The sequence below is a fragment of the Primulina huaijiensis genome, chromosome 2 (genome assembly GCF_012295235.1).
Source record: "Primulina huaijiensis isolate GDHJ02 chromosome 2, ASM1229523v2, whole genome shotgun sequence".
NCBI classification, from domain to species: Eukaryota; Viridiplantae; Streptophyta; class Magnoliopsida; order Lamiales; family Gesneriaceae; genus Primulina; species Primulina huaijiensis.
The window spans coordinates 7,075,438-7,086,483 of record NC_133307.1 but is presented as its reverse complement, the minus strand read 5'-3'; the positions used below and the strand labels follow the sequence as shown (position 1 = coordinate 7,086,483).

The window sequence follows — 11,046 nt, the reverse complement described above, 5'->3', positions numbered from 1 at the left end:
CTTCCTCGATTTGAGTTTTCATTTATTCCCGTTATTTTTGTGTTCTTCACGACAAAATAATCAAAAATCATTTGAAAATTTGAAGATTTGTAGAGAAGTAAGTATATACTCGAATGCTCTGTATTGCTAGATTTGTTTCAGTTTAGTTTTGATTGTTTTTTTTTAGAATTTTTGTGAGTGGAGTTAGTGTGAGTATTTACAGTCGAATAACGTGTTTATTGTGTGGGTCGAGAAGGTGGATGGAGTGTGATTCGAGTATGATCGTATGTGCTAGGTCTGGATAGTGGAGTGTGAGTAGAGAGTGCTAGTTCTGGCTTATATCGAGTGGGTCGAGGTGTAGCTGTGGGTCGAGGTGTGCAATCTGTGAGTCGAGGTGTGCATGTACACACCTCGACCCACATAATACGTCTATATAATAGCATATTTATAATATAGCATATTTTTTTTAAATACATACTATTGTCTATAATATAATAATCTTATCTATGTTTTGTAGGTTATGCCACATGTGATCAAGAGAAGACGTGGAAGGAAAAACAAAATAGATTTCCATCTGTAGGAGAATTTGGTAGAAGATAAGATTGAATGATATGTAATTTGTTTGAATTTAAAGACAATCGATTTGATTTTATTAATATGTAATGTGTTTGTGGTGAATTTTTAATTTTGGTGTGGGTCGAGTGGACAAGATTGTAATGTGTGTAGTAGATTTTTAAATTTGGGTCGCGCGGGTGGTAAATTGTTTCAATTTTGGGACGAGTGGGTTGAATGATAATGTTAGAGGCTTGGTTTAGGGTTTAGGGTTTGGGTCGAGTGGGTAGGAAATTTTGATATTTTTGAGTTTTGATCATTTTATAATATATAATTCACTTTATATATGATTAGAATATAAATATATATTAAAAATTTATTTGTGTAAATATTAGTTATATGTTATAATTTAAGTATGTTAGTTAAAAAATTCATAACAAGTAGAAGAATGTATATCTTATTCTAACAATGTGGGTTGAATTTATACTCGACTAAAAATCTTAACAAGTTTTATAATTCCACTAAAATTCATAACAAATTTTATAATAATATAACTNCTCGACCCAGAAGCCAAAATTATGCTTCTCGACCCAATTTTGTGACGAGTCATAACCCTCGACCCAATTTTGATTGAAATTGTTATAATCCTTAGCACATAAAATTAAATTACCAAATTGAGTGTACTGTACCAAATATTTTATCTCTTTCTCATTTAAAAATGATACAATCTTCTTACAGATTTAAACGTATTTTGATCCTAAAGTTAACTTGCATTCAAAAAATTGATTCCTTCCAAGTTTAGCGGAAAGTAAACCTGTAAAACAAACAAAAAGATTATTAGTTGTATAAATTTAAAACAAAACAAAGGTTATTAATTATAAAAATTTAAAATTAATAGGTCGTGAAAGAGTCGTGAAGTCTTCACGTCACGACCCCGAGTGGGTCGTGAAGCCCAAGACCCTGGGTCTTGGGTCGTGAATTGTATAAATTTAAAACAAAACAAAGGTTATTAATTATAAAAATTTAAAATTAATAGGTCGTGACGGGTCGTGAAAGAGTCGTGAAGTCTTCACGTCACGACCCCGAGTGGGTCGTGAAGCCCACGACCCTGGGTCTTGGGTCGTGAAAGGTTTTTGCTTCACGACCCAACTTTGGGTCGTGAAGCACCACCTCACAAAAGCTTCACCACCCAAGGTGGTGCTTCACGACCCAAACTTTGGGTGGTGAAGCACAAGTGCTTCACGACCCTCACGACCCAGGGTCGTGGCCGTGCTTCACGACCCTTGGCTTCACAACCCATCTTGGGTCGTGAACACTGACGAAACCCAATAAATTTCATATCTCAAAATAAATTTCTTAACAATACGTGGTTTTCTTATTGGATTTGTTGCAGAGGAATAACTTGTAGACTCGTGGTTAATTGTTAGCCAAAAAATGAGAGGATTTGAAGGTTGAGAAGAAAATGATTTTTTGTGAAGATAAGGAATGAAATGAGATCTAAGGTTGAGTCGGGAAAGATGGAAAAATTGAGTCGAGTAAGTTTTTTTATTTAATTAAATTATAAATTTATTATATATAAAATTAAAATACACTAATGAAAAAATTAGTTTTTAAACAAATTTTAAACAAAGGATAAAAAAGTAAATTACATTCACACCGTTTTTTTTAATAAATTCTTCCGTGACTCCCGTTTTCCTATTTTCCCTTGTTTTCTAAACATATTGTCTTCTTTTATTTTGTTATTTGGAATCCGAATATCCAAATTCTAGTAATTTTCCTTTGATCCAGAGTAAGAGAGAAGAGATGCGGGGCATAAAGTTATGATATGTAAAGTTTGAGGGGTTCCCTGCAATTACGGTTTCATTTTATCTAACTCAGTTGCAGCTTTGCTCTGCAACTTGTGCGTTGGAGAAGATTGAATGAATTACGCCAACGGACAGAGTGAGAGCGTCGGTGAAGCTGCGAACGGCTTCCATTGAGAGTGCGCAAGGTGCGCAGGATAAGCAGAAATGCCGATTATTCATCACCCCGGTTGTAGCACGTCATCTTTCTTCAAGCCGTGTGCACGATTCACTAATTACTGTAATAACTTCTCTACTATTACGCCGCTTGTTAAGCATTCAAAGTCCCGGTTAATATCTTTCGAAAGATTGTATTTTTCCTCCAAATTAGAGAAAGTTAGGAGAGCCCATGTTCGATTGTGCGCTGAAAATGGAGTTTTAGAGGAAGTTGGGGATACCATTTTGCCCCGGGAGCGTGAAAGTGAAGAATCTGAAGAGCTTGAATTACTTAACAAGCCTTCTCCGAAGATAGTGGACAACGGGCCTGTTGAGGAAGTAGTAGAAAATGATCAAAAGAAACCGGACAGGGATGAAGTGTTAGAGACCTTTTACAAGTTCTTCAAACCATTTGAGGAAGAAATTGATCCCCGAGACATTGGAAATGAGAGTTCAATAGAGAAAAGTAAAAAGGTGAGTGTGGAGTATTATGAGCCGAAGCGGGGTGATTTAGTGGTGGGAGTGGTGGTTTCGGGCAACGAGAGTAAGCTTGATGTGAGTGTGGGTGCAGATTTACTTGGGACGATGCTGACTAAAGAAGTGTTGCCTTTGTATGATAAGGAGATGGACCATCTGTTGTGGGACGTGGAGAGGGATGCTGAATTATTGGTGTGGGGGAAGATGGGAATTGTGAAGAATGAGGAGGCGCTGAGTGGGGAACCAATGCCAGCTAAGCCTGTTGTGGAGCCGGGCACTGTTCTTTTTGCTGAGGTTCTTGGGAGAACTCTTGGTGGCAGGCCATTGCTGTCAACTAGAAGGCTCTTTAGGCGCATTGCATGGCATCGCGTGAGGCAGGTTTTTTTCTTTCTTTTGTCTGTTTGCGCGTTTAAATCTATTGTATCATGATTGACATAGACTCATACAATTGTGTTGGATTTTGATTCAAAAAGTGGTTCCTGTTTTGGCAACTTAAGAAAGTTGATAATGGTGTAATTGAGATGGGGGGCAAGAAGTTTTAAGATTGGAAGGAGATGTACAGGTCGAGCCAAAATTCTTGTGATCCTTGTTTTGGAGATTTTTGCCACAGTTGTATTAGTTTGGATATTCAGAAATAGTGGCAAGATAATATAGGTTGGGCCAACAAATGCTATTTACTCTACTGCAGTTTTGAACCAACCAATGCATATTATTCCTTCTTGAATGACTTCCATGACTAATAATTCTTTGGTTAAGATGCCTACTCTAGCCATTTTCGTATCATTCTCTCCAAAAATCAACAGGGGATTGCAAACAGAGATTTTTGCTATTAATTGTGAATTTTAATTTTAGAAATTTGTGTCAGGATAATGAAGGTTGGGCCAACCAATGTTTTCTTTTTGTCTTAACTCTGTAATGGTATAACCTCTATGGTGGATATTCTTGTGATCACTTCCATGGCACATGACAAGCAAATGGGTGCTGTCTAAACAATGCTGGTTCATTGCTAGACCAGTAGGCTAAGTTGCCTCTACTTATCTGATTTTGGTAGATGGAGGAATTGATTTTTTAATAATTGTTGAAACATCAGTATGGATCAGCCTGAAGCCGGGTGATTTCAACATAATTTTCACTTTAAGATATGCTGGTCTATGTTTCCAATTCTCTAATCTTATCCTCCAACATTTTGATTTTATGGGTACTATATATCGAGACATTTGTTGTTTGATCTTGTGCAGCTTAAACAACTTAACGAGCCGCTAGAGATTAAAATAACCGAGTGGAATACTGGTGGCCTCCTTACAAGAATAGAAGTAAAATCTCTCTCTCTCTCTCACTCACACACACATTGCAATATTTCACAAGCAAATTATTTGTTTCACTCAATGATTGATGCCATTTATTTTTCAGGGGCTAAGGGCTTTTATTCCAAAAGCTGAATTGATCAATAGAGTCAACAACTACACTGAACTGAAAGAGAACGTATGCAAAAATTCTGTTTCACACGTCTACCGTCTTTTCCATGATATTTTTGCATTTCAGACGGATATTGTGTTTTATGCATTACTGATGGTTAGTCATAAATATGAATTTGTTGGCTGAGCTGTTACGAGTGCACAAAGCCAATCTATTATCTTTCATCTACACGTTAAAGGCATAAAGCTGTGTCAATTAAGGGGGAAAAAAGTAATAATAAACTTTCTTGCATGAACTGCAAATGTTTTGAATTAATAACTATAATTGAAATGTAATTAGCATTCAAAGCCTGTGCTCACTCGTCTAAGACTTTGCATGACCGATGTTCATGTTATTTACCTTTATGTTTGTTCACCAACACATTGGTATGTTATTATGCTAATTGGCTACCTCTCTCTCTTTTTTGATTTTCCAGGTTGGACGTAGAATTTATGTGCAAATCACTAGAATAAATGAAGAAACTAATGATTTGATACTCAGTGAGAAGGAAGCTTGGGTTGGTATTTTCTCCTTAAACAATCTCCTATCGTCCTAAAGGGCTTTCCAAATCTATCTATTATATTTGAATTTTGGATTCAGTTTAAGAAAAGTTAAAGGTCGGGATGGTAGAAACATGAAAAAAATGTTTTTATGAATTTTTTTTATTGGATACCTTTACCGATCAAACTTTCATATGTTTAATTGTTTCATTATTTTCAGCTATATTAAATATTCTTAAGGTTGAGTCGTTGAGATCCATTCCATTTGAAAGGCAGTGTGACATTTTTTCTTTGGCCACATTTTCTGCTTCTTTCCTCTACAAATTCCTGGATTAGGATGCACTGTGTCATTATTTACTTGTTTTTTTCTGATAATCACATCTAACTTGGTTATACAATATTTAGGCGATGATGCATCTTCAAGAGGGAACACTTCTGGAAGGAACAGTCAAGAAAATTTTTCCATATGGTGCACAGATACGGATAGGTGATACTAATAGGAGGTGAATGATGTTTGTTTAGTTAGAATTTTCAATTGTAGTTTACCCACTGATCTTGATATTTTGTTGCCTCCTTGTGTTGATAAGGTATTCTTGGCGTGAATATCAACTTCTAAGAATATAATGTGAATTGAAAGATATGTTGGCTTCTATGAGCTTTCTATTTCTCAACTCAAGATATCATTTCTCGTCAATTATTTACATGCACTATGTATCCCTATGCTTACAACTTTGGTCCTTTTTGTCCTTTTTGTAGAAGAGTATAGATTATTATCTAAATTCCTGGTCTTTTGTAGTGGATTGCTGCATATTTCAAACATAACTCGAGGGCGGGTTAATTCCGTTAGTGACCTACTGGCAATTGATGAGCAGGTTAAAGTACTGGTGGTTAAGTCAACATTTCCTGACAAAATTTCGGTGAGGTATATTATGACATTCACATGCTGTTCCTAAGTATCTTTTAGCTTGATCTATCGCTATTGGAGTCTGACAATTGGTTCCTCTAGTTGCTACTCTCTGAAAAGCTACGGTTTTATATTAAAAAATGTTTATAAATTCTTCATTATAATCGAAGCTGGTTCTGTGTTGAGGCAGGCATTTTGTTGCTACAATTCTGCTCTTGAGTTAAATTGTATGAAGTTAATTAGTCAATAGAAGAGGTTTTTCGTTTTTCCAGTTTGTCATTAGAACATTTCTATAAATATAAGTAAAAATTGCTTGCTGGAGAATAGTTAAAAGGACTAAAGTTAATAATTACATTTTGTCATACAGCATTGCCGACCTCGAAAGTGAGCCTGGACTTTTTTTGTCTGATAAGGAGGTAAACATTTTAAACCATGCAATTTAGTTACTTGTTTCATCATCTTTAGGGTCTCTCTTATAAATATCTACTAGCAATTATCTAAGCAAAGTTTCCCCTTTGTTCAGAAAGTATTTTCTGAAGCTAAAGTAATGGCAAAGAAGTACAAGCACAAAACTTCAGTCTTTTCTGCTACACGAAAACTAGAGGCTCTTCCAACATGCGGCATACCTTTCGAAGATGAAGAAAGATTGTGTGCTAATTGGAAATGGTTTAAATTCGAAAGAGACGGTGAGAAGGCTTTGTGACACGCGAACTATGGAAAGAACAAGAATCATCAAATCAGGGATAAGTAAATCACGGGTAATGCTCAAAGAAATCTTGGTGGATGTTAGGCCCCTTGTGCAATTTTTCAGAATGATCAAAGTTATCGGTCATTTAACTGTCCATTAACCAAATTCAACAGAGGGGCAAATATATTCTGTAGTCTGAGAAACACTGAACTGTTCTTCTCGAGAATACTTCAAGCCCGATAGCGATTGTTCAGTAATTTGTATGCTACATTTACTTAGGATGTAGAAAGAGTTCTCCAAACATTATTGCAATGTCATTTTAACTGTTGGTGTGTTTATTTCGGAATGTAACTCCAGCCCGATATATGTTTATATATTTTCATTTTACTTACATATTATTTATTTACACATGAAAAACGTTCGACTCACGGGACGATTAAGAAATTTACCCTGGTCAAAAAAATATTTTAACTTCGAACACAATTTGTCACGTCTCAAGATTGGGATTAGTCGACACCGATGTTGTTCGACAATCACATAATCGCCAAACAACAAGTTTCGTAGTATAGTATATACAAAAACCAGTTTATTTCTTATAATTAACAAAAATAATTGTCTTTACAACTTGAATGCCAAAATAAATTGAAAAAAATGTCTTAACAGAGTGGAAACGATAAGTATAAACTAATCTTTTAAAATTTCGAGGATATCTAGAAATCTTCTACTATCCCCAAAATTGCTCTTGTTCCTCTTTTTCTATTTGCTCTTTGTTTTTATGTGGGAGGAAGGAAGTAAGGAGCGAGTATTTTGAGAAATACTCAGCAAGTGGGGGCCCGATCGAGCACATACATAACAACATACATGATTTCGAAGGAAAGAACATATCATGCAAAAATAATTTCGTACAACATACTTCATAAACATAGACATTCTTTCTTATTCTTCGGCACTGAGATTTATCTACTTTCCATGGTTTGCTGACGTCAGTCCCTAATTTTTACTTCTCTAAGGGGACGAGACCATATAGCGGTTACATCCCTACCGCATAAGAGTCATATCGTATGTTTGGTATTCTCTCCCATATCCGATGGAATCCTCACATTGACATAACATAGTTCACATGATCGTCATATCAAGAAGGGAAATGCGAAATAAAAATACTCGACCGAAATTTTAAAGAAACGAAGGAGAGCATAACAATTTCATGATTTTAAATCAAGCCCACTTACAAAGAACAAGTGTGGCAAACAAAAACTCATTTACGAAAGAATATACACATAACAAAATACCACTTACAAAGGAAAAATTTACAAATTAGAATATAGCAAAAACCCACTTACAAAGTAGTATTTGATGAAATGTTAATGTTGGACGGAGTGACGCCTTGCTCCTAGCTCAAAAATCCCCAAGAAGCACAATGAATGCCACCTCCATGTAGCTCGAAAAGGGTGAGGAAAATGCTAGGAAAAAGTTGTGCCTCTTCCTCCACTACACCACACGTATATATATAGTGGTTGAGGAGCATGAATTAAAGCTATGATTTGCTCCTAAATTTCGGTGGTTAGCCCCTCAATTAATCGGTGGATTGATGCCTAGATTTAGGGTGATTAGATGGTCTAATTATTAGGTGATTGCATGAGCAAAATTTCAGCCACTCAAGCTCCAAAATTTCGGTCACATGAATTGGTTCTAATCATGGTTGATTTGGCTCCCAATCTTGGTGATTGATTACCAAAAGAAATCTCATGTATCCACCTAAAAAACATTCTGGCACCAATTAATTATTTAGTGATATCTTATTACATATATGTGAAATATATATTTTATGTATATACACCCTTTTAAATATAAGAAAAATACTTCCATAATAATTGTCATTCCCTGAAAATAGTACTAGAGTTTTAATAGTTTATAGACTTGATCAATATATAATCTATATAATCATGGATTCGAATTAATGGTCTCGAGTAGATAATTCATATACATACTAACTTTAAAAATAAAATATTATACATAATTAATTAATTACAAGACTCGGAAATCTAGATTCTCACACAATTCATTATGATTTTGAGGGTTATTTTTATAAAAAAAAAAAAAAAAAGTTTGATCAAGATTATCAAACTATGATTACGTCTGCCTTTCAAATGCCACCAACACTATGCTGTTGACAAATAAGGAATATAGACATGGATCATGTGATCACTAATATTTTTCTTATGAACACCATAAAACTTGATGATTTTTTTCATATAAATATACTAAGTTTCAAAGGATTCATTAGTTTGATCACGTATTGAATATGATGTTCTTTCTATGCATATTGTTATATACAAAGCCCAACTTGTTGAGTTATAAACTCATATAGCTCATGTATTGTATGATCATGTAATGAGGATAATTAGGATGTCGATCCACCAATGGATGTTTGTCAAGAGTTGCCGTGACGAGAACTTGGGCATGATATAATTATCACTTTTGTTGATATGATTGTATATGTAAAATGATATATTGTAGTAGAGATGATGTAAGGTGTTTGGAGTAAGGTTGTGTGGTTAAAAGGGATGTATATGTTTTAAAGTTATGGTGACAGAGGTGTTTATGTACTCTATCAAATGAATGTTGGTTTTACATGAATGGAAATTTATTTGGTTTGAGTATTAGGTTGTACTCTTTTAAACTGTTATTTGTCTTGTTTATCTCTATATTTCTCCAATAATTCATCTATATCGGATTCAAACTCAAAATCAATGACATTTTATTTCTCTTTATATGATACAAAATGATTGAAAAATATGTCAAACAAATTTTTTTTAAAAAAATAAAAATTTAAATAAAAAAATTATATATGTATATTACATTATTTGCATGGTATGTTGTCACAATCGTGGAGAATATCGCGGAGACTGTTGTTCTAATTCCATTGATATTTCGCGGAACACCCGCTGATTATTGTCATAAAGTATTTTATAATAAAAATAGAAATAAGTATATAATTTGGAAAAATTTTAATTGAAAAAATTATTAAAAAAATTATAGAAAACGTTTCGTAATGCCGCGATAGCCGCGAAATTGTCGTTCCGTTCCGCGACAACCACAAAATCACCGAAATTTCAAAAAAAATAATGGTGTTATAGTTACACAACCATTTTAACCTAGAAATTTGTCAAGACAGATGATGTTCCCGTTCCGCGACCGTTTTCGCAAACATGATTAAACGAATTCTAAAATCGGGGCAGTGAACAACGGCCCAGCGCCTAGGTGAAACATTTTAGAACACTGGTTACTACCTAAGACTAGGCGTCACATAATATTTTTAGCATAAAAAATTATTTTTCATAAATCGGGTCGGGCTGAAAATGGAGATCTGTCTCACAAAATTGATCCATGAAATCGTTTCAGGTAAACTCTTGTATTTTTATTTATGATTTTTTCAAAAAATCCATCAATAATAAAGTTCAGGTGCTTTTGGTCCCCCCGTAATAAGTTATCCTAAAAAAAAAATTAATCGAGAAAAAAAATATAGGGAAAACAAGATAGACCAAAGAAGTTTTAATGAGAGACAATATTATTATCCAGATCATAGAAATAGACTATTAAGATTGATATTTTCTGTGAATAATAGGGTGAAAAATGTAAGCATTCCAAGGTTAAATTTTTAACAAATTTATTTATATGTAATTTTGACTTAAATATTCTGTGACATTTTATATATTTGATATTTTGGAGAAAGTTTTTACGTGAGACTTGAACTCGAAATTCTGTCACAAATTGGAATATTAAGTGTCACTGAGGCACGCTAATGGTATATTTCACCTAAAATAATATAAGACATAAATAAATACATATACTTCAATAAAAAAAAAAATTCTCTTTATAAATCATCCTCACAATTAAATATTAATTTATTTTGTTTAATCACCATCGAAATTAATTATGTTATATCACAATAATGCAAGTACTTCACAACTTTTAAATTGGTTTAAAGACTCTTTATTTGTATTGATTATTTGATAACCTATATAATACAATATATACACATATATATAACGTATGAATGAGCGTTTGTCATTTTATCAAAAACTATAGTTGATGGTAATTTTGTAACTCTACAAAATAAAGTCAATTATTGAACTCATCAATATTCTGTTTCTCAATAATTACACTAACTGCAATCAATGAGAACCGGACATGTGACCTTGACTTTGATAGTAATTTTAAGACCAGACGTTTGTCACTTTACCAAAAGCTATAACTGAGACAATTATTGCACTGATTTTTACATTCTAATAATAATAATAAAATAACAATAACATATACTCGAATAAACTTATTGGGTGTTTATTCAAGTATATATAATCCAAAAGAAATCAAAATAAAATACAAAAAGAAAAGGACATCGATTGGTGTTGCCTATTGCAAGCAAGCTTCTTTTTGGCTTTGAAATCAAAATCTGCTCTTCCCAACGTGTTTAGGTTTAAAAACTTTTTCCCA

At 33.7% G+C, this 11,046-nt stretch overlaps 1 protein-coding gene across 1 annotated transcript; it reads left to right on the top strand.

Moving 5' to 3' along the window:
- The first annotated feature begins 2,369 nt into the window (after positions 1–2,369).
- On the top strand, positions 2,370–6,950 carry LOC140966180 (protein PIGMENT DEFECTIVE 338, chloroplastic). The gene is made up of 8 exons (XM_073426534.1): positions 2,370–3,383; positions 4,244–4,318; positions 4,416–4,487; positions 4,897–4,977; positions 5,366–5,463; positions 5,757–5,882; positions 6,232–6,280; positions 6,388–6,950. Exons 1-8 carry the CDS (start codon positions 2,541–2,543, stop codon positions 6,565–6,567), a joined length of 1,524 nt encoding a protein of 507 aa, XP_073282635.1. The 5' UTR covers positions 2,370–2,540; the 3' UTR covers positions 6,568–6,950.
- Positions 6,951–11,046: the final 4,096 nt, after the last annotated feature.

What these genes read in the sequence shown, in the direction of transcription:
- LOC140966180 (XM_073426534.1), top strand. Translation starts at nt 2,541, where the DNA reads ATGCCGATTATTCATCACCCCGGTTGTAGCACGTCATCTTTCTTCAAG. An exon ending in CATGGCATCGCGTGAGGCAG is followed by an intron (nt 3,384 to 4,243) that starts GTTTTTTTCTTT and finishes GATCTTGTGCAG; the next exon opens with CTTAAACAACTTAACGAGCC. An exon ending in ATAGGTGATACTAATAGGAG is followed by an intron (nt 5,464 to 5,756) that starts GTGAATGATGTT and finishes GGTCTTTTGTAG; the next exon opens with TGGATTGCTGCATATTTCAA.